The sequence below is a fragment of the Ruditapes philippinarum genome, unplaced genomic scaffold, assembly GCF_026571515.1.
Source record: "Ruditapes philippinarum isolate M1 unplaced genomic scaffold, ASM2657151v2 ctg1515_1_1_1_1, whole genome shotgun sequence".
NCBI lineage: Eukaryota > Metazoa > Mollusca > Bivalvia > Venerida > Veneridae > Ruditapes > Ruditapes philippinarum.
Window position 1 is genome coordinate 22,552 of NW_026862303.1, and position 25,193 is coordinate 47,744.

The 25,193-nt window shown below is 32.1% G+C and overlaps 1 protein-coding gene across 1 annotated transcript in view; it reads right to left on the bottom strand.

Annotated features, from left to right (window-relative positions):
* LOC132718593 (adhesion G protein-coupled receptor L2-like) overlaps positions 1-25,193 on the bottom strand; it is a 41,041-nt gene that overhangs the window by 7,891 nt on the left and 7,957 nt on the right. Inside the window, exons 2-24 of the mRNA XM_060702309.1 lie at positions 22,986-23,215; positions 21,267-21,495; positions 18,647-18,746; positions 17,703-17,757; positions 17,014-17,245; positions 16,487-16,744; positions 15,712-15,975; positions 14,700-14,837; positions 14,162-14,260; positions 13,377-13,465; positions 12,710-12,898; positions 12,096-12,167; positions 11,461-11,566; positions 11,074-11,193; positions 9,090-9,165; positions 7,409-7,514; positions 6,575-6,621; positions 3,928-4,060; positions 3,152-3,258; positions 2,481-2,583; positions 1,706-1,856; positions 1,149-1,218; positions 139-205 (exon numbers count right to left, since the gene is read on the bottom strand). Of these exons, the coding sequence (XP_060558292.1) occupies positions 139-205; positions 1,149-1,218; positions 1,706-1,856; positions 2,481-2,583; positions 3,152-3,258; positions 3,928-4,060; positions 6,575-6,621; positions 7,409-7,514; positions 9,090-9,165; positions 11,074-11,193; positions 11,461-11,566; positions 12,096-12,167; positions 12,710-12,898; positions 13,377-13,465; positions 14,162-14,260; positions 14,700-14,837; positions 15,712-15,975; positions 16,487-16,744; positions 17,014-17,245; positions 17,703-17,757; positions 18,647-18,746; positions 21,267-21,495; positions 22,986-23,215 (3,041 nt within the window). The remainder of the gene's footprint in view (positions 1-138; positions 206-1,148; positions 1,219-1,705; positions 1,857-2,480; positions 2,584-3,151; positions 3,259-3,927; positions 4,061-6,574; positions 6,622-7,408; positions 7,515-9,089; positions 9,166-11,073; positions 11,194-11,460; positions 11,567-12,095; positions 12,168-12,709; positions 12,899-13,376; positions 13,466-14,161; positions 14,261-14,699; positions 14,838-15,711; positions 15,976-16,486; positions 16,745-17,013; positions 17,246-17,702; positions 17,758-18,646; positions 18,747-21,266; positions 21,496-22,985; positions 23,216-25,193) is intronic.

Consider the following 25,193-nt stretch of genomic DNA (forward strand, 5'->3'; position numbering starts at 1 on the left):
CAGACGGACGCCAGGGGGTATAACATAATATGCCCTTTCGGGCATATAATAAAGCACGCAAAAAGGAATAGGTGTTATATGTTCAAAATTGGTCGAAAGCTGATCTGTGTTACAAGAAAATAATTCAGTCATACATACCAGTATAACAACAAGAACCGGAGCAAGAAAAGCCCATATCAATCCAGTTTCAGTCGACAACCAGCATCTGGAACAAATCTAGATACATAATATCTTTAACATGAAAACATTGTTAATTCAAAGCTATATGAAACTTTGTACTGTTTATGTGTAACCTTTCCTAGGTCAATCAGCTAAATTCTTGTCGATAAAAGAGAAGTAACAAAAATACATGAACTATAATGTATATTATACTTTGGGTTTTTTTCTGATTGTTAATAACAGCATAGAGTTAGTCTTTATTGTTTTTGGGAGGTTGTTTTAACTACAACGTATTTGGGCTATACTAAAGAAGCACCGTTTTAAGCTTTTGGAAAAAATGTTATTGCTCTATTCGTACATTTATAACATTATATTATCATAATATAAACACAAAAGTAGCAAGAAGGCTGAACCACGAGTTCTTACAACATCAGCAAACGGTTCTACCGTGATATATGGTGTTATTTAATAATATTAAGACAGCTACATACTACCTGTTTTTGTAACTGTCTTAATATTATTGTAACTGTTTTAAACTTGCGCTTGTGCAATGGCATAGAAACGTCAAAGAACTGCAGTGCCGCATGTGATTCTATTGGTATATAGCAAAAAAATAATCGTACAACTGATAACAAGTTTCATAATGAGGCCAATAAGAAAATATGTAAGAGTATATACAGCACAAATATTTTGCATAATTTTGCATAATAACTGCGCATGCAAGTACACATCAACGGAGAGGATAATATGCTTTCGTTACACGAAAACGAAGGTAACACGTATATTTTTTTCTGCAATGCACATTATTTTCGTTCATTTGCAGAAGCCCTTAGACTTTCCGTCGCTCTGTGGGCACACTCGTGCTTCTGCTGATGCTAATGTACGGACAAATTATGCATTTAAGTTATATTCACAAATCTATCAGAAAACAAAAATGAAAGTAAAAAACTCAGTTTAAAAACTCGTTTCATAAAATAAAACAAACTTACGTCTGTTCGGTTCCATATCCATGAAGTTGTGATACACCCATAGATACCACGACTATTATAACAGCGATGACTTGAAAGTAAAGGATATAGTATTTAAATGTAACATACATACACATGCTATTGACTTCCCTTGTTTTCTGTAATCATTCAGTATTTTTTTTATTACTTACGTTTCATAACATAAGGAAATATATATGCAGGTAGAAACTAAATGAAATATATTGCCAGATTAAATGAAAGCCAACGCATCTCTTGTGTACAAATGTATTTTGATATAGTATATAACTGTGTAAACTTTCCAAGTGTCGATAAAATTTAATGTGAATTAATAATAACCTCATTGAATCAGACTTTATGACACCATCGTGGAATTTATCAGAAATATCCTATACTATACTCTACAGTAAGGAGATCGGACCTACGGAAATGACCGGTGCATTATACGGAGCAAATAATTGGAAAATGCCAAAGATAGTACAGAAATCCTGCGTACAACGGTAATATTATAATGTTAAAAGGAATATGAGTTCATCTGATTTACTCAAATACATATATACCATAAGACGCTATCATTAGTGGTATTCCAGGTTTTCTAGAACTCAGTGGTTTGAGAACCGTATATGAAAGATTACATCCCTCTGTCAGCATTCCGAAGAAAATTATAAGAAACACCAGGTGAAGAAGTACCGCAATTAATGTGCAAACGTCCTACAAATTGATAAAAATGTATCAGATTAAGAAAAACGGAACTACGAACTACTAAGAAACAAAAGATTTCTTACAGAAAATTGGACAAAGGTATAGAGTATAAGAATAAATACTGTATTATTTTATTTAAAACAACAATCAAATTGTTCATACTGAGATATATATTGGCCTATATATTCAAATACATCTGCTTAAATTTTTTAGGGTGAATTATTGTGGCAAATGCTGGAATAGCCGTTCACAACATGATGTCAATATTTAACATAATGACTTTGTACGTATAGAATTAACAATATAACCAGGAGATTAACATGTAGTAAACGTGTATGACATATGTCATCTCCTTTCTACACCCATAAGAATGCACAAAGCAGAATGGCGCGAAAACTTGTTCGGTGCTATACAGTGAACATTTTAATTACATTATTTACGATATATTTATATATTATTGCTGAAAAAAAACATTAAACATAAAGTAAAAGTAAAACATAAGTAAAAGTAAAACAATTAGAGAACTTTAGAAATGACATAAAGTTTATATTTACAACATAATCTTTACGAGATGGTCTTTAGATACTGTTACAGTGTTTGGTTTTAGTTTCGTAATGCTCAATTATGGATTACCTTGTTTTCTGTTCTGTTTATCCCGGCAAGAAACAGAATATATGCAACAACTAACCAACAGGATAAATTCATGTGAATGATTGATCGCACAGATTTAACGAACCTGAAAAAATTTTTATTTATTTTTAAAATTTAACCTTCAGAATGATGTAGTTTAAATATTATGCCTCCTGAAAATCGGCATAGTTCGCCATCTTTCGTGATTAATAAAGATCAGGAAATATTAAATGTTACTTCGAACTGCCACTGAAGAGACGAATATGAACCATCATCTCAATGGCACAAAGTTTTCTTTAGGTCAATCTATACTCATTTTAAAAGCCTAATTTGCCACAGAGAATCTTCTTTTTTATAAATAAAAGCCTTTTATTTTTGTGGTCATATTATCGCTTCCAAAAAAGAAGGTTACTTATCAGCCAATTACATAATATATCATATTTGTCTTCTGTCGTCTTTTGCTAATAAGATCATTATAGCGATTAAGTATTTTGGCTACTTTAACGACAAGTTAATTTCACATTCAATGCTAATTCTCGAGAATATTATCGTCTATTTTTTCTTTAAAACCAGTATATTTATATTTTAAGAGATATGGGTTCGATTTGTTTTGTTTTGGTTAAATTGTCATATTTTCATTCTTATTTTGTGTGATATAACGAATGACTTCAAACCTCCAGAAAAATGCATGTATAGCTAAACACAATACTACACATATTATGGAAACGATACATCCTATCATGGAAATGATTGATAGTGCGTTGCTTTGATCCTCGTCAATCTGTAAGTATAACATATATACATAAAAACTAAAAAAGGCCCGACCCTATTGTAGTTGATACGATATCTGAAAAAAATATTCTTGTTTTAAAATTTCTACGTTACTCCACAACAAATTGCCATGGAGACATGTAAGTAAATTTATAAGTAGAACTTTTCCAATTTCCTTATTTAACTCGTATTAAAAAGAAGTTGATAAAAATAAATTTTCTTCATAGCATTTTACTCCCTTGTCAAATACAAATGTATAACAAGCAAATCATATCTTTATTTGCACAAACGCACTCTACTTACAGCATACACTATGCTTCGGCAGTAAATATACTAAAATGAAAGTTACAATATTAGAATATTAGAATGGGCCTTGTGCAAGGATGACTACCATGCCATTTGACAACATTCTTGATCAATTAAAACAGTTAGAGGTATTTTCCCATTATAAGTCAGAAAAGCGGGTACTTTGGAAGAACCGACCTAGCTAGTAAGCTCTTTAGGAAAATATAGTTTATTAACTGTCTTTAGCGATTGTTGCGACAAGCATTGACTAAATCATGACTGATTGATATTTATTTGTCATCCGCCGGTGTGTCCGCTGATACTAATGTGTCTTCCTATAAGCAAAAACTATTTATATAAGTGAATTGTGCAAAACCTTTTAGTAATTACTAACCTTTGTAGAGGATGGACTCATAAGTAAAGCAAAATTAGTAAGATGATTGCAAACGCAAACAACAACATCTTTATCCTTGTTAACTATTTTCTGTCTACATCCCTCGTCAGACCAGTAACCTTGTGACGTTTCGCTTCATAATAAAGATACAATAATCAATATACTGCACATTTATTACATCGACTTTCATTGGACAACTTTGACGATAATATAACTTAAATACAGAAAAATGCAAATGTATTAAAAGAAAAGGGAAAGAAATTGTGCAATAATATTAGAATTTAATAGGTGATTTGACCACATATATAGAGAATATGCATTTTTATTTTTCTATAAATACAGGTCTTATTTTTATAGTGTGATTTCAAACTAAGTATTTATGAGTGGCTCTAGTCACGAGTAGAATATGATAAATTTCATACCACAAGATGAAAATAAATCCTGTTTTCACAGAAAAAAAACTTGAATTTTTGGGTGTATTCTATACATTTTATCTTTTTTAACATTGCCATATAAAAGACTTTCCCTTAAATATTGTGAATTGGCAGAATTTAGAAGGAAGTTGTTTCCTTGCAGTAAAAAATAAATTTTTACAGTGGAAATACGAAAAATGAAAATAAACATTTTATTTTATCAATATTTCTCAATATTTCCTTTAAAAGTATATAATGAAAACAGATATATTTGCTATATATATATATATATATATATATATATATATATATATATATATATATATATATATATATATATATATATATATATATATATACATTATAGCAGGGATAAAAAAGTGGTAACCGACTGTGTGTATTATTAATTAAACAGTGACAATTGCTAAGAATACCACAGGAGTCTATCTGAAAACATTTTACAGGGACACTTCCAGCCGGTTGACAATATATTTAATAATGATGATTGCGATATTAACGGTATTATACAAGAACTAGAACTCTCAATGGAAAAAAGTTGAACTGACTTTAAGAAAATAAGGAAAAGGTCGAGAGTATGAAAAATTGCATGATTTGATGCGGATTGTAGACAAGCAAAACGAAAATCATAAATATTGCTTAAAAACTTTAAAAAAAGAAAATGTAATGAAACGTTAAATGTTTATTTAAGAAGTAAACGATATAATAGAAATATATGTAACCATACACATTAGTTACATAATAAAAATAATTATTATAAAGAAGATTCATGTGTTTCCTATACATGTATATTGGAATAAGTAACAGATTATCTTTGTACAAAATGACTGAGGCTATGTGCACTAATTTAAAAGCAAAAAAGGTACTTTTATACATTCTCAGTTCATTTCAACATATTTCTTGTTTACCATGTAAAACAATTTTCAAGATTTTTTATTGTACAGTTGCATCCATAATATTATATGGATCAGAATTGTGGGGTCTTAAAGACAATAAATGTATAAACATTGTTCAATTATATGCTTGTAAACGTTTTTTGTTACTGTCAATGTTTCTGTTTGTACTGACGCTAATCTTGGCGATCTGGGTAAATACCCAATGCATATATTTACTGTAAAATGTTGTATTAGATTTTTTCGGATTAATTCTAGAGATAGATATATACTGTTAAGTAATGAGATGTGGTGTTTTATGACTGTATCAGATACAAAAATTAGGTGTTCTGATTAAATCTTTATGATACATATAGTAGCCAGTCCTTAATTATTTATAGTGCTATATGAATAGTGTCTTAATGACCAGTTTATGCAAATTTGGCAATAAAAGTGTATAGATAATGTAAAATTAAATCATTATACATGTATTATGTATAAGACTTCCTTTAAAACTGAAAAATATATTTCTGTAGTAGATATTGACAAGTATAGAAAGTGCTTTGCTAGTTTTAGAAGCTAGTCACATTGTTTAATGGTTGAAAAGGGTAGACATATTAATCTCGATAGAGAATCGTGATTTTATGTATTGTGAACCAATTTAAAAGGACGAATATCACTTTTTTTTCGTGTGTTCATTCTATGAAATTTACGTTCATCTTATATACTATTGTATTATTATTGATATCTGACTGCTGAAAAGTTTAACTCTTTGATGGCAACTGAAGACCAGTCATGGCACGTAATGTTGATATGTATATTTATTATGCAATGGAAGAAAGAGACAATTTCCTCAGATATTTTGAATAATGAATATTGAGATTGTATTGTATAATTATATAAGACATTTGACAATTACTATATCTCCAGCAATGCTGATTTGTATTGCATATTTATGTACTATGTATGGGCCGGAGGCCTTTTCAACAATAAAGCTATTGAATTAATATAATTGTGACAAAATATACGAAGCAAAGGTAGCATTTTTTGCCAGCAGTTACACAATTATTTTACAATCTAGTTATTTTGTGTACATAAGATAAATAAAGTAATTATTTTGATCTGATAAACAAATCTTTTTGGAAGTAGGATACATGTTAATCAATTAACTCTCTAGGAAATATGTCTCGTTATTAATCTAACTGACTCGCAAACTAACTAGTTAATAAAAGTAAAAATAAGTGTTTAAATGCTGGCATAATTACGCCACCATACAAAATACAGCAACAAAGATGAACTTTGATCTGCGAAAAAAATATTCTTGACATTAATATGATACTTTACCTCTTCGAGTCCTTCCAAAAAGAACATCTCGCATTATCCAACGAATGCTGAAAAAAAGAAACAATAAGTAAACGTTTTACGAAAAGGTTATTCACTTCTGTAGAACATCTCTTGCACTTTATGAACAGCTTTTTTGTTAAAATATCGACGAACTTGTTTTAAAAATACTATTGCGCAAGTATTACAAAACGCATGCCTATGCATTTTTTTAAAAGTCTATTTACCGATTGCTTTCGTAGCTAAGAGGTTAAGGACACCAATATAAAATCACTTGACGCTCAGCGCTGTGGATTCGAATCCCGTCAAAGACTTTTGATTCTATCATGTAAAACGGACGGACGGACGAAAAATGGTCTCCTTAGGTACCTGTTTATGCTTGAAATAATGCATTAAGTGACTGCTGTGGTCATTTGTCAGGCTTTCCAATTTTAATTCTGTCGTCAGTTAATACACCAAAACATCCAAATCAAACAACGCCATGAAGTTATTAAGCACATTTTATTGATCTATCTTTAAGTAAGACCTCTTGCCTGACCCTTAAATAACCAGATATACGTTTGGTGTTCAGTCATGAGTAAGAACTTTAAAGATTTTAATGAACAATATAAGAACAAAAAGTACCAATTTTTCATTTATATCTAAATTGAAAGTTAACAAATCCCGCCAAGATGGCCTAAATACGTCACCATGTACATGAAGTTTCATACTTTATAAAAGAATATATCGAAGTTATTTATCTTCAATCTTCAGTCGTGTAAACATTGCCCATGTACTTACCTAAAATTGCAATCTCATAACATTTTGGGACATTTGATGTGGAAAAAAATGACTTACGTTAAACAACTGAAATGTAATTTCCACTGGGTTAACAAGTTGTCGCTTAATGATGGGATAAAATGTAAATGATATGACCGGGGCATTCACACGAAGATCTTCAGACCTGATGAGAAACGAAAGAGAAAGAAATGGTTACGAATTGCTATATGAAATATGTATCAATATCTGTCATAAGATAATATCTCAAATAAATATTTATGAATCAAGTTCAGAACAATGTTATAAAGCAAGCATCTGGGAAATTTGATGCCATCTTTTTTGTTCGACACCTAAGGCAACGTTTTCAAGTAACATGGCATACAAAAAAATGTACCAAGTAGTGAACGTCGACTCGTCACGGCGCGTGCCCAAGACCACTTTATTCGAAACACCAACCAGCGCAATCGCATCCAAAATGCCAGAGATACTGCTGCTAACACCCCTGGTACACATAACAACAGTTTATCTGCCCAAACAGTTCGCAATTGCTTACGCAACGGTGTGCTATGTGGAAGTCGACCATTGTTGGTTGTGTTTTGAGGTGACGTCACCGCTTAAATCTTGTTAATTGGACATGAACACACCAACGCTGGCTTGGTCACAATTGAAAGGCATTCTTTTTTCTGGAAAGTCGAGGTTTTCATTCATCGAGCTTATAGAAGGATTTGTGTACACTGTAGGAGAAATGAACGTTTTGCCGACTGCTGCGTATTTGAATGAAACCAATTTTTGGGTTGGGGGATTTCTGTCCTGGTCTGGGCAGGTATAACATTCGGCTTTCGCACTCATTTCGTCGTTATCAAAGGAAATTGGAACGCTACCGAGATAAAATTCACGTGAGACATGTTATCCAACTGTTTCAAAATAATGCCAATATCACTCTTTTTCAACATGATACTACCACAAGCAATACACCTAGGGTCGAATAACATTGCATTTATTATTGATACGCCTGCTAAACGCCCTGATCTGAATTTCATTAACCATCTTTGGGATAATTTGGACCATCGTGTAAGATGTCGCCGTGTTTCACCGTCAAACGTCATTTAGATAAGACAAGCCTTAATCCTGGAATGGAACACCATTCCACAAGCGGAAATCAATACGCTGATCCCAGGCAGTCCTTCATGCTTAAGGTGGTTATACCTGATATTAATTTGTGATTTTGTAGGGCTCCCCATTCTGCAGTTTAACTATCATTTCACTACTCTTGGACTAACCCGAGGCAATATTTTTCACAAACAATCGCAATGAAATACTCTTTTAATACAAATAAATCTACTTTAATGCGATTTTCATATGCGTATCTCTCCTCTAAATACAGGGGATTTTTTTTGTTTTGTTCAGTATATACTATGATTTTCATAAAAACATGATCAATCAGCACAAATAATCAAACAATGCATGTCTGATAGAGCTTCATACCAATTCTAATTAACTGGATCAATTTGAACTTATTTATGCATTTGATAAAGTAAACAATTGGTCGCAAAAAAGTGAATTGGATTTTTTATTTGCATACAAACAAGTATTTAATAAGTTGTACGATCAGGTGAAAAAATGAAGTCTTGAAATTTTATATTATAAACAAAACAGTTAATAGATCACTGTGGTGATACTACATTTGCAAACAGGATATTATGAAGTTAACTTGAATTAATCTTCAAAGAAAAAATAATTTAAAGAGAAATAAACCTACTTAGTGCTGCTCGTAAACGACGGTATAATCATTGAAAGATTTCTGTACATTATTCCACTAAAAGATTCGACAGTGCCTGCAAAGTAGTAACATTTAAAAAAAACTCATCATTTAATATTCAAAAAGCATGAATTTAAAAATATGATAATTGTGTAGTGATATTTTCAAACATTACAATGTAAACAATAGAGATAAAAAAAGTTATAAGAAAATAAGTATTAAAATGATTATAGAAGGCTACTTAGAAAGTTGTTTTTATCAGGAAGTTTCTTCCATGTGTTGAGAGCATACGTTACACAGCTTACGTTGCTTCACAATACGTAATCATTTTCGTTTGAATAGCAGTTGATAAGGCTTCCTGTTGCTTTTACTCAATTAGACGGAAAAGAGTGGAGCATAACAAGTTATACTTAATGTTCACATATTCCTTCAATAAAATATTACAAGATGACAAGGAATTATAGAAAAATTGTGAAATTTGAGAATTTATTTAATTCATAAATGATAAACACATTTCTATGTAAACAATTATTATATTATAATATTCTAACGTTTAATAGTAAACAAGAGGGCCAAGATGGCCCTAGATCGCTCACCTAGCCAATCGAACTCATCCGAGCAAATTTGTACACAAGCACCCTGACCAAGTTTCATGACGGGTGAGTCAAAACTGTAACCACTAGAGTGTTAACATGGATTTTTCATATTAGAGCAGTGTGACTTAGTTTTTGACCCCAGGTAACTCATATTCACACTTGACCTAGACATTATCAAAACAAACTTTCAGACTAATTTCCAGGATATATGGATCAAAACAGTAATGACTAGAGTGTTAACATTTTTTTTCTATTTTTAGCACCTGTTACCTAGTTTTTCATTCGAGATGACCCATGTTCGAACTCATCAGGCAATTACATAGACAAGCATCATGACCATTGACCAATTTTGATGACAATTGAGTCAAAAATGTGACCACTAGAGTGTTAACAGGGTTTTCCAATTATTTGAGCGGTGTGACCAAGCTTTTAACCCCATGTGACCCATATTCGAAGTTAACCTAAAAATCATCAAAACAAACTTTCAGATATGTTGCCTGCTTTTTAAATTTGTCTTTGGACGTCTTATCTGTCATATGCAGGCTTCATAACCTCTGATCCCCTTTCAAAATTCCATTTTATTTAGTTCCGCCCATTGTTTTCTCGTTTAGGGCACACGCTTTATATTACTTGGGGACCGTACGCCGCTTTTCATGGAATTGCACGGAAGTGTCACATTGAGGGTTCCATGATAACCGCCTTATGAACACATCTGCGGATGTTTCTAAATTCAAAATTTTACTATTTCATGTTTTAATGTTGAATTCTGCTTAAGCCGATGCTAGGGGGCGTGGACGGTAACTTGCACTTTCCAGTACCGTCCATGAACAGGCTCAATCAAACCGAGCCTGCAACATTTTCAATTTTGTCGCGTTGGGCTTTCTTTAGGGATTCTAAAGTTATCTATTTCAGAGCAATTTCCAGAATATTTGGATGAAAACAATACCCACTAGTGTGTTAACCTTTTTTTTTTTCTTGTATTTTTAGCTCCTGTTAGCTAGTTTTTCATCCGAGATGACCCATGCTGGAACTCATCCGAGCATTTACCTAGACAAGCATCCTGCCAAAGTTTGATGACAATTTAGTAAAAAAAGTGACCACTAGAGTGTAAACAAGGTTTTTCCATAATTCGACGGTGTGACCTAGTTTTTGACCAAAGCTAAACCATATTCGAACTTGACCTAGAAGTCATTAAAACACAAATTTTCAGACTAATTTCCAGGATATTTGGATCAAAACAGTAGCCACTAGAGTGTTTACAAGATTTTTCTATTGTTAGCTCAGCGATGACCTATGACATTCAACTAGCTCATGTGAGCTAAAAACACATTTTGTAATAGTTATAGTTTGCAAACATAGTTTGATACATGTAATCAAGCATAACATACTGTCACAGTCAATCATAAGTTTGTCCTTCCTTGGTCTAGCCCACTCTAGGAAACTTCCTTTTTCACGTTCAGGGAAACTCAGTGCTTCGCTACAGGATTGTACTGATCCCATTTTTAAATCTGTCATATAAAACATAATTATTAAACACGTCATTATTAGATTAATGTATAATTTCATGTAAACATGAAATGAATTATTATTGATTATCTATATGACTTAATTCAAAAATCGATGTAAGCGATTGATATTAATTTTGATAAGAATTCAAAAGGCAGGAAGTTTTATATATTGGCAATTAGCATCTTATTTTTTTATAAGGATAACATCTTAGAGAAATAACTAAGAAAATGAGTTTATATCTAATTTTTGAAAAAAAAGAGGCGTACACAAATTTGACTTTGATATCTCTGCAGTGATATTTTTTGAAGTTGTCAATATCTTCTCCACAAAACTATCTGTTATCTTTAGAACAACGTCTGCCCCAGAGCCTGTCTAAATAAAACAAATTATGATCAGAACAATGTAATTATCTGTAAAATGTCAATATAAAACATACTTAAAGCAGAACAATGTCCGTCACAAACCTGTCTAAATATCCATTCCAATCCTAATATCTGCTTAAATAATTCTTTACTAAATGAAAACAATGTCTAACATGGAATACGTTTATATAAAAAATACTATGATGAGAACAATATATTCACTGCAAGGTGTTTATGAAAAGCACATCATGATCGTAACAATTTGCACCGCTCTTCATGGAATGTCACTAACGTTTCATATTGTAAGTTCCATGATAACCGCCGTAAGAACACATCTGCGAATGTTTCTTAATTCAAAATTTCATCAGTACCATGACTTAATGTTGAATTCTGCTTAAGTCTGCACTGGGGGACGGTAACTTGCACTTTTTATTACCGTCCATGAACCGGCTCAATCAAACTGAACCTACAACATATACAATTTTGTCGTTTTCGGTGTTCTTTAGGGATTCCGGTTTTCTCTATTGCATAACAATTACCTGATTTATGTTCACCTTCCACGTTTGTATTGTACTTTCATCCAGAATATTGTTGATTGTTTGTACATATGCCTAAAAAGAAACAATACATATTTTTTGCAATACCAAAACGTTCATTCAATTTTGATGCTGCTTCCTAGTTTCGTGTCCATATGACACTGTACATGTATAATATATGTAATCCAAAACATACAGTACCATTTTAGTATTTCGTATAGCTAGAAAATTGTTTTATGATCTGAACAACATGGCAATGTTTAAATACATTAAGCTATCAGTGAAATACTGAGCTGCCACACAGCATTTTACTATTAACATCCTGGCCTCAAGGTTATAAAACTTCTGTCTGAGTTCTGTCTCAAATCTCAGGATTTTCATTGGTCAGTGTACATTCTGTGGCAGTTTCTGACCAATCAAATACCTGAGATCTGAGTATGAGCTTGGAGAATTTCTTTATAACCTCGGGGCCTGTTGTAATTCTGGCGCGTTGGGCTCATATAAATATGGACTGGCATGTCAGAAATTAAATTAATCAATCACCATAGTGATGCTATTTAATACTTTTAGTTTTTTATAATATTTTTATACGATTAAACGTTACAAAGTTTACTTACGTTTGTTATGTTTTCAAGGTTTGTTGTGTTGACTGTTACCACATCAATTATCTTTGTAAGTATATTAAATGCAGTGACTATATCTCCGATAAAAAGTGTATTATTCTCGTAAGTGGCGGATGTCGCAATTGATAGTTCATCCAATACTTCAACTATATCTACCTGACCAGTCTTCATGTCCTCAATCAACTGTAATACAAGAACAACAACTTGGGAACAGCTTCAGTAGTTTAGTCATAAAGCAGTCATAAAGGTATAAAGAATGATTTCAATTTTAAATTAAAAAGCAAAGCGTTAGTAACCCTTTTTATCCTTAAGTTCAAGGCAAAAAAAATGTATTAATTGCCTTATTTGACTCATGTTCTCATAAACCGGTGTGAACGTATATATTATTTAATAATGTACATTTACTTCGCCCATTTTTCGTGGTAAAGTCATGACGTTTCCATTTGTAATCCAACTCATTTTTATTTCATTTTCTGTTGTTTGAAGACTATATCGTGAATTTATTGTAACCAGCATGGTTAAAGACTTTAAATAATTTTATGTAAGGAAGCTTTTAAGTCAGCATGGTTAGGTACATCTGAGATGTAGCTATCTGGAAATACTTAAAAAGTGAACAGTGTCTTTGAGACTAAACAAATTTATAATTCTTTAATTCTAATACCTTTTTGTAAATGTTATCAATTGAAGATTTCGTACAGTTGTACACGGGATCCTGATAACCTCTTTCTGTACAGTACCGTGATACCTGGCCTGCAGAAAAACGAATATTTTGGTATTGTATTGTTATAATACGCTTTTTGTACTAAATAAAAGTTGTACTTGTTTTATATTTTACTTTACTTGGCAAAGTTTGAACGTCCCGCGAAAAGATTCGAAAAAGTTCATTTCACTTTCTACACCTTTGTCTCGTATATACATGTATATATTTTCACACAAAAAAGCATAACATTATAATAGCAATTCTGTATCACACCCTGTATGCAATAATGAATATCGGCTGTCTTTAAAAAGTAATACTTGAAGTCAAACTGACTATATTTTATTGTGATTTAGACCAACACTTGAACGTTAGACCCGGTAATCCTTTCCCATTTGTTTAAAGTATAAATGACGTGAAAATAAACTTAATTTGATACAAGCTTCACATGAATTTTAAATCCCATTAAGTAGGGACATCAAACAAAGCAAACTATCACTTAAAGCTGACTCAGACAGGGCAAGGTGTGTGTTGAGTCTTAAATTCAAGTGTATTTTAAGGGCAAACGTTAGAATTTAAGGAATAACATTTCATTGTGCATAACAATGGAATACCGCCCATCAATCATATTGGAATATTATTTTGGTCAAACTGTAATATCTTCATGTTACAATCTCCAAACTGTTATTGTTGATTTTATTTTTGCAATATCAAAAATTCAAGTTAAGAAGTATTATAGAAAATAATACCAATATATCCAGCCGGGCATTCACGCCAAGTGGTCTGTTCTAGGGTCCCTGATTCCCATTGTATATTTTGGTAATCTGTATCGCTTAAACACTTAGTAACTGAAAGTGTAAGGAAACTTGTGTTCTATTATTATACAAAAACATATTTGGGTTACAGTCAAGATCGGTTTCTATTGTATGTTGTTAACATTTATTATTTGGCACTATTCATGTCCCGGCCTCTAAGTACTCTCCTGATTTTAGTTGATATCCTTCTCCAGGTAGGTAACTTTGCGATGGTCCTGTCTTTATATTTATGATTTTATTTTTTTTAAAGATGTAAATTCCTTTTACTTTCATCACATTGTTCAAATACATTAATTTAACACGTAACTTAATTGCATAATTTCTTATGTACACAATTTATCAACTACGTAGACACTTAATTTAAGTACGTTACCTAAATTCAAATATTTCTAGGTCAAATGGATTTACTTGTTTACTTATTTCCAAACAACTAAGAAATATAGTGGTATAGATTTTCACCTGAACTACTTACATTCAATAAGTAAAGAAAAAGTGGCATTTATTGTTGGAAAGGCTTTGTCTGAAGCCCTAACTGATAGAGTGCAATTCATGATGTCGCTCGGAACTTCATTTTGCAGTTTTACCATTCCATTATTAGTAATGTCAAACACTGAAATAATTGAATATCATTGATATTATATTGAATTTATACGTATTGTTTTTAAACTAAAATTACAATTTCAATGGATTAATTACATTTCATGGCCAGATGTCTTAAAAGAAACTATACTATAGCTTGCAAATAACACTTTTATTACCTACTGATGTATGCAGTTTGTCGATATGAAACAAACTAATGCAGGAAAGAGTTTAGCGGTTATAGTAATACTGTCCTATTCATACAAAAAAGGTATGAGGTAGAATTATCAGAATTATTTTTGACAAGTTATTTTTTTAATTTGTTTCTTGACGACTTCTAAACATTAGTTCAGGAATATGACCAACACGTGAATTCAATCAAGGCATACATGCACCCATTTTATATAAGCAGTCTGAAAATAGTACATGAAATGATTTGACATTGGCCCGCCGTGTGCCTATGTTGCCTGCTTTTTATCTTTGTCTTTTGACGTCTATCTGTGATATGCAGGCTTCATAACCTCTGATCTCCTTTCATAATTCCATTTTGTTTAGTTCCACCCATTGTTTTCTCGTTTAGGGCACACGCTTTTTGTTAATTTGGGACCAAAAGCGATAGCGATTACGTCGCTTTGAATGGAACGGTACTATCTGCGGAGGTTTCTTAATTCAAATTTTTAATTAGCCGGTCCTAGGGGGCGTGAATATTTTTCACTTGACAATATCATAAAGAACAGGCTCAATCAAACCGAACCGGCAACATTTTCAAATTTTGCAGTGTTGGGCTCTCTTTGGGGATTCTTTTTTTTCTATTTTCTCTACGGCGAGAATGTCACGCAAGGAATTTGGAGAAGTATGGTAGAAAGAAAATGATAGAAATGAACCTGTTTTTATATGCCACTTACCGCCTTGACACTTGTAAATACCACAAAACTGCCATCTTAGTTTAGGGTCTGTAGTGTAACACCACGGTAACCCTTCGCCGTCGGGATCTCGACAATAATTAGCAGCATCAGATACAGAAATGTCTGGAAATTTATGGGCTTTATTTCGTGAATGTTTGTGAGGAGTTTGTGAATCCCACCTCTGACACGTGTGCCCGTCGAATGTTGTGGTTTTAAAGCCGTTGTATCGATTAGAAGAAATCGAAGTCTTGAGACAATCTGAAACTTTTACGATGAAAACCATTTGATATGTTTCATACTGAATTTGAATTTTCCATTTTGTTCTTCCTGACTAGTATTTAAAATGATATCTGAATTCGGTGAAGGAACATTTGATTCAAATTCAGTATCAGTATATACAATCAACAGTATAGGAAAACATAAGCATGTAACCATAGAATCATTACGGTATGACTGACTTTTAAGCTATTTCAAAGGAAAACAAGGAAATTAATACTGGTATTAGTTATGACGAAATACAAACGCAGATCCAAAAATCAAAAACTTTCAGTAACAGCTATCTGAAAAAGTATGCTACTATTTTGAAGAAAACGACAACGATGATATAGTTTCGCGCACGGCAAAAATTGCCTAAACTGGTAACGACTGCACCTTTTTGTCCCCAATTTGTTTGGTTTTTCAAAGTTTGATGATTGCAAACCGGGTTATATCAATGATATTTTTAACTGTGATGTCGAAAATGATAGAAATGAAGCTGTATTAATATGCCACTTACCACCCGGACACTTGTAAATACCACAAAACTGCCATCTAACGCTAGCGTTTTTAGTGTAACACCACGGTAACCCTTCGCCGTCGGGATCTCGACAATAATTAGCAGCATCAAATACAGAAATGTCTGGAAATCTATCGGTTTGATTTAGTGAATGTTTGTGAGGAGTTTGTGAATCCCACCGCTGACAAGTGTGCCCGTTGAACGTTGTGGTTTTAAAGCCTTTGTATCGATTAGAAGAAGTCTTGAAGCAATCTGAAACTATTACATTAAAAACCATTTGTTATTTTTCATATTTTCTTCCAGGGTATTAGTTTAAATGTTATCTGAATTCGGTGAAATAACACTAACTCAAATTTGCTATCATTATATACAATCAATAGTCTGATTATATAAAAATGTAATACATAATAAAGTCTGTGATAGGATAACATAACTGTGTGGTCAAAACCCCGTTACATTATGACTGATCTTTTACTTGTATTTGTTTTGACGAAATACAAACGCAGTTCCACAAATCAAAAACTTACATTTACAGCTGTCTGATATCAAAGAGTATGTTACTTCTTGGAAGAAAACAACAGCGCTCATATAGTTTCGGGCACGGCAAAAATTGTCTAAATTGGTAACAATTGCACCCCTTTTTGTCCAATGAGTTTGGTTTGTTAAAGTCTGATGATTGCAAACTGGTTTTAAATCACCGATGTCTATAATTGTGATTTCGATTATGGAATGATCTTTTAAGCCTCCGCCGTCCCTCACCTTCAAATATATAGTCATATTTTTATTAGAATCCTTGTGCGGACAGGGAGAAAACATGTTGGGATTGACAAACCAGAGTGATGTTCTCGTTATATAACGGTAAGGTCTGCACGGATAAATTGTTCCTTTAATTAAGAGAAGGTAACAAAGTGAACACAAATATTTACGCCATCCAAGTGACTTTGAAACAAATGCATGTACAAGATATTTGTTTCTATTATTACGAAGTACGAAGTACGTGTTCAGTAAGCAGATACGGTCAACATGAGAAATTTATAGGCTGTTAATTCTATAATATTATTTTACTAAATAAAAACCGAGCAAACTGTATATATATGATACATTTTATGATACATTTCTCTTTGTTATTAATTCATTAATACAATTATATATATCACAATAAAGAAAACTGTAAAAAAGCACTTGAAGTTCGTGAAATAGAAAAAAACACGCTCACCTCGACTTCAAAAGTGAAGGTAGGTCCACGTCTTTCATTGTGAATGACATTTTGACTGAAAATGGTGTCTCATTTTAAATGTATGCAAATGACTATTCTATAAAATAAAGACAATAATGAAAGAAGCTCGTATTTACAAAAAGTTCAATACCAACAATTTATTTATTTATTTATTAAACGCTTTTTTATTTATCATACCGTTTTTTGTTCGTTCCTTTATTTTAGTAAGCTTTTTTTTGGTTATATATGATTATTTTAGACACTATGTCTTGCAAGAAAATTCATATAATAATTTAACATCTAAAGAGGATTATGACGATTTTAATACAATTTATTTATTCATTTTTTTGGGGACGGGGGAATTTTTATTATCAAAATAATTATCAGACTGGAAAAAAACGAACGGAGTGAGAATATAGTCTTATATTGTGTACACAAGTTACTTGTTCAGACCGTTACAAATCACCTCATTCGTCATATTAGAAAATAGTGGAGTCCCTTTAAGCAAGAGATATGTTATAGTGATTTTCACAAAATATTTCTTTTCCATAACGTTAACCGCACTTTATCTGTACGGATTGCGATGCGATTACATTTACTTTCAAAAACAAGATAGCGTGTGTGTTTTTACTTCTGGAACTTAAATAAACCACCTTAAACCACCAAAAGGTATGTCATCACAACGGTTAAGATCCAGAACAAAAAGTGCTACAAGTTTTGATTCCGTCTGTTAAAAAAGGTTACGGAATCGAATGCGTTTGAACATCTGAAAGTTGATTAAACGGTCTTAAACCATCAATTAATGTATCATCGCATCGGTTTAAAAATGCAAAATATTTTGATAACCTGATATTCTGTGAACAAAAAACACCATGTCATCAAGTTTGATGCAAAAGTGTATTTTTGTCAAAAGTAGTAAAAACAGAGTTTATATATATCTTTACCTGTTCCAGTATTCATCCGCATCTAGTACTGAAGCTGTCCTAATTTGGATAGTATCATTTGATAATTTTACTACTTCAAACCATTCATTTATATCTATATCTAGAAAATAAATCAAAAAACGTGTATTAACTATTATCATACTCAACAAAAAAAAAGAAACCTGACAATATTTCTTTTAAATGTTTTCTAATTTGTGAATTAAATCAAAACATGTGTAGTGAGTATTCATGTACTATAGATACACTATACATGTTTTTCGTTTTCACCGCATATTGTCAGTAGACTGCAGCTATGTGTAAATTTTTAGTTTTTGCCTGTGAACCCCGTGCATGCTGAACGATGTCAGATAGACAGTGATGTAAGGCACTATACATATGTCCAGTAACAATTTAGTGCCATTCACACCTAAAATTGATAGCTTTCACAATGCCACGTTTATCAGAAACAGAGAGAAATCAAGCAATAGGAATGCTGCTGGGTGTGACGTAATTAGAACGTTCAACTGCAGTCATAACACAGTTCATGAACTTGTAAGACGCTGTAGACTTACAGGTGATGTGCACGATCGTCCAAGGGACGACTGTTCAATTGTTTTAACTCACGTGACAGGTTCAGACCGGCGACCTTGACCGCAATCGAAATTAACGTAACTGCACAAACCATTCGCAATCGGTTGCACGCACAACAACGCCCGATTATAGCGCGAAGCCCATAAACAGGCGGTTTTCTCACTTAACGCCATCGTCAGGCCCGTTTTATGTGGGCATGTGCGCACCGTCACTGGCTGACGTGACTGGAATACTCTCCTGTTTTCAGACGAGTCTCGTTAAAATCTCAGTCATGCCGACAGCTGTGTAAGAATTTACCGTCGAAAGGGCGAAATGTTTGCAACTGCCTGTGTTAGACAGCATGATCGTTTCGGTGGTGGAAGCGTCGTGGTATTGGGTGGGATAATGGATGCACAAAAGACCCGGCTTATTGTTATACACGGCAACTTAAACGCCCAGAGATACAACAACGAAGTATTGAATGCCGAGGCTATTCCATTTATGCAAAGAAACGGTCCCTTTGTGTTAGAAAGACAACGCCCGTCCTCACACGGCGAGGATAACTCGCGCTCGCTTAGCTGCAGCCAACGTTTATACCATGCAATGGCCAGCAATGCCTCCAGATATGAACCCGATAGAGCATATCTTGAATAAACTTGACAGAAATGTCCGACGACATCACGCCCTACAGGATATTCTCCAAATGACAAATGCATTGATAGCGGAATGTAACAATCTTCCAAATAACCTTGTTCAACGTTTCGTCAATTCTATGCGTCGACGCGTTGATGTACTACTTAGAGCAAGAGGTGACCACAACCGATATTGAATTAAATGAAAAAATCGCATGCATTTTAAAATTGTTAATGAAATGATAAAAACCTATCTGCACGTAATCAAAAATGTTATAGCCACAAAATTGAATTTGACACCCTTTCCTAAGAACTAGCGTTATTTAAAAACTTAAACATAATTAATAAACAACAAAATGCATATCAATGTAATGTTGTGCATGCATCTCTTTTTCATGCCCTACATTCGTTTTTACATTTACGTCATAGATATCCTGAAAATAATAATAAAAAATATACACTGTCAGGTTTCTATTTTTGTTGAGTGTATATAAGTAAGCAAAATTATTTTCTTTATACGAAGAGGAAGGGAAAGTTTGTTTGTTTTTTAATAAAACTTACGTGTACGAACCAAAACCATATCAGTTCCGAAAATTTAGACATTCAAATTTGTTTCTTTCTTTTAGACAACAAAAGAGGCATTATAATCTTGTATTATATATCCAATAATCCATAAGAAAAAAAATTGTATAGATATCGACATTTGAAATTTTGCACGCCATAACCTGGAATGTCGCTAAAGAATATGAGAACAAAGACAAATTAGGAAAAACGACGACAATTAACGCAATTTTTAAGTGTAAAAGATATAGATCTATCTGATAAATATGTTATACAAATTTATACAAATTTTCAAACAGATAAATTAGGTTGTTTTAATAATCATTTTACTTACAATATAAATAATAACAGCAAATGTATGGCTTCACACATTTAAAGCACCACATGCGCTTGTCAATAATAGAAAAAGTTTCAACACAGCATTCGTTAAAAAGTGAGTAATGAGCTGATTTTTTGTGTGAATTTATTGTTATATTCAGCTTAACATCTGACCAATATTTAATAACTAGCTAGCTAGCGCGACAATATTCTATTGTTATTGAATGACGATCTGACTCGGCACAACATTTATTAGAGCTACACTGTGAAGATGGCTCGATATTCGGCAACAAAATCAATATTAAACAACATCCAGTTTTGTGGTTAAATCAGCTTATCCCTAGTGATATTAAATAACAAACTGAAATGTGGAAACTCAGTCCATTTTTAACGTGCAACGACTAACAACATATTGGTTTTGACGAATTGTCATAAGTAATAACATGTGAAACAAAATATATTTCCTATTAGAATATCTTTCAAATGTAAGCAAAAGAGTTATTATTAATGGAAGATATGAGTATGAGTATTTAAATGAAAAAAGAAGATTGTTAAACTACCTTCCCGAGTGTTCATTCCAACTTGTAAATCTCCGAATTTCCCATCATCCGGATCAGAAATTAAGAAGTTTCCTACGAGTGTACCGACTGGGACATCTTCACGTACTTCCGTTAAAAGGTTTTGCGGTAGAATAGTTGGCCGGTCGTTAGCTTCTTTCACATCTATCTTAATTGGAACTATATTTAGCGTTTCATTTCTGTACGGTTCTTTCAGTACAATGACATCCGTCTGTTTTCAAATAAAATAATGCATGATTCAGTTTATGAACGATATGGTGTATAAAGTTTCAATTTTACATTTGTAAAAGAACCAAAAATTTTTTAAGGAAGGACTCAAATTTTGTTAAAGCCTTTGACCGTTGCAACTAAGCTGTATTATAAGGTAATTTGTACTTTCTTGTCGGGGCTGAAGTCAATGACGGTTAGGTTGAACTTAACCACTCTCATATTACCTTATAATTTCGTCGCAGACTTTTACTTTATGTTTTTACGAGATCCTAACCTTCTACAATCAACGTAAAAATGATGTAATGAAGTAATATTGATTACAATAATAATATCTGTCATATTTTGCGGTTCGGATCGGAATATCCGTCCCGAGGTGACCCGCCCATTGGGCGGTAACGAGGCTTGCCGAGTTACTGCCCATGGGCGCGTCACCGAGGGACGGATTTTCCTATCCGAACCGCAAACATATGTCAGATATTTTTTCTTGCATATTCTACCATATTCCATTATATCTTAAATTCTTTATCTTTATTTTCAATAAAAATTTATATCATTACAACCGTAACTACTATCTTACAACAGCGTATGAATTGCAACTTCATTCATAACGGTAAAATGACGTCATCCTAACCGTGCCATTGTACAGCACGCGACTCATCTGGAACCCCCCATGCCAGATGAAATTTCCGGCATGGGTAAAACTCACGGAAATGCCAATCTGATATGCAGGAATGCATTATTCTATTCGGGAATACACTTGATGAATTACTTTCATACTTTTTAAAACAAAACGAGCTATTACTGTTAATATTGTTTACTATAATATAAAAACGTATCAAAAGATTTAACAAATAAAAGGTGAAATCATTAACAAGGCTATCAAGTTTAAGTAAAATTTATTGTACGATTGGTTTATCAAGTTATATATATTCAATTTTGTAAAAAAGATATTATTTATACGTGATTTTATTCCTTTTGAACGATTTTGAGACAAAAATAAGGATATGCATATGTAACAAAAAATATAATAAGGAAATATTAATCAATTTCAAATGTCTTGTTTAAGACCATCCCACATGTGCACATTCATATTATCAAGAAACAATTTAACACTACACCATGCATTTACAACCATTGTTCAGTTATACTGCAACGCAAAAGAATGTTCGTAGAAGCAATTTTATTTACGTCATTTAGTTTTTTGAAGTCACATCTTAAATCGATAGTGTCATTTGATGGGCTCAAGATAAACATATTTTCAAAAGTTTTTGATTTTGTTTAGACAATTATTTTTTATTTCTTGTAGGGTTATAAAAGTAAATAATAATGGAACCATATTTTATTCAAATTCGAATTTAAAACCAGATGGCATTACATCAAGAAATTGAAAAAAATTGAAAGAAAACCAACATTTTTTTAAAGACGATGAATGAAGATCTATAAGGTATGATCATAAAGAAAGATACTTAAATGGTAAATACATCTACTTACGTTCCAAGTGTTTATATACAATACATTCGTTATTGTTAAAATAAGGTAATTTAAATTCCCTGTACTGGCATGCTCTATAGAAAAGAATCTGTGTTCGTCATATGTATTTTTTAACCGAAAATACACGCTTATACTGTTCCAATTGTTGCAAAAGAATTGAACTTTAGTTGATCTGTCGTTCTTTGGAAGGTCGTCACTAATTGTTAGTTTTATAAAATCTGGTGTGCAACCTACAATAAAAACAGATTAACAATGATTAAAATTGTTTACACATTCAGTGTTTGACAGATAAGCGATATATATTTAACCAGCTTGAACTGGCGGTCATGAGCACTGTAAGAACTCTAAAACCAGGTCAGAGCATGCACATCCGGGGATTCTTACCAGACTCGAAACGGTAAATAGCACTTACTATTTTTCACGAAAAATTAAAAATAGAATTTTCCAATTTAAAAAAACATGACAATAGCTTCAAATTCAGAGGATCTTTCAATCATTAAAAATTTGCTTCAACAAAAATGTATCTCAGCGATTGATTGATTAAAAGGACATTTTGCCTTAGAAACAAACAAATATTTTCTTTTCTTAAAATGACACATATGAGTCTTATAATTTTAAGTTAATGGTGTAATGTTAGATGTATATCGCTAAAGAAAGTAGTGCTTTAAAAATAATATTCTTCATAAAAGTAACAAACTGGTAAATAAAGTAGTATAGAACTTGCATACAAAAGATTAAATCACTAAGTACTAATTGCCAAAAAGCAACATAAGAGACAGATGACTCAGGTAATTGGTCAATGGGTAACTTTTTTGAAAATATAAACCAAGAAAACAACAATAAAAAGCTTTTAAAATTAAAAGTAAAAACATTTCTGAGGTTTAATTGGCTTTTAATTGACATACAATAAAGGAAAGGGAACTAAAACTATTATAAAAGAAACCAAATATTCATGACAGTATGAACACTATATACCTTTGAATAATGTCTCATATTGAACAATATTTATACAAAAAGTGAGGAAATTATTTTCAGACGAGTCTCGTTAAAATCTCTTATTTTCATTACCCCAACATCATTGTACCGACAACAATGCCTTAATTTTCAAATTTTCAAAGGATTGTTTAATGTGATGATATCGATTTATGGTTATAAGCATTGCCTCTTTACCATGCTTATTATCTTAAGTTTAATATATAAATCTAAACAAAAAAATTACTTATATTGAGGAACATTTCTTAATACGTACTGGCTGAATTTCGAACATAACAGATTTAGTCCATACCATATTTACACCACGTTTCTAAAGCTCTAAATATTTAATGTGTTTGATTATTCAAAACTTTTTATTCTAATCTGGGGACGTACCCCTTTAACACCAGATTGTCGTACACTAATAGCATACAAGTATATAACATAACATAACATATAGTTTATTAGCATACTATGTGTTTACATACATAGCCATTTACAATGCATGAAATACAGACATGAAATTTTCAACAGAAGAACGTGATCAATTCAAATAAAAAGATAAGTACATTGATAAAATGTACATTCAGTCAATCTTAATAAAATCAATACAAGTTATCTGCAACTGTGTTTAGAGGTTTTCAATGGTTAACTTACTATAAAAATTTGCGTCTCTTTGTTCATTATATAGTATGATAGTATAAAATACTTAGTAATCGTCAGTGTATTTAAACATTGTTATTGTTATTTCGTACTTAAAAGGCAGAATATATGAATTTAGCAACATTGGTAATACTTTTTGAGGATTCACATGATAGAATGTTATGAACTTTTGGATTGATGGCCATCTACAATAATAATATGGTTTAAAGTATTTGGTTCTTAGTTCTCTATATTTCGGGCATACTAAAAAAAATTATGCTCATTTTCGATCATGCTCATATTACATTCTTTGCAAATTCGAAGTTGTCGATCGACATTTGTGTATCTTCCAGTTTCGATTGCTTGTTGATGAGAAGACAGTCTATATTTAGATAATGCTATTTGGTATTTTCTTTCATTTATACATTCTAGATATTTTTCAAAATTAAAAGTATGTTTAAATAGACAGTATGAAGATAATATGTTAGAGTTGTTGATATTAGTGTACCAAGATTGTTTATAAATATCAAGGATTCTCTGTTTGATGAAATAATAAGGGATGACTATATTATTTTGATTAATCCATATGTCAGC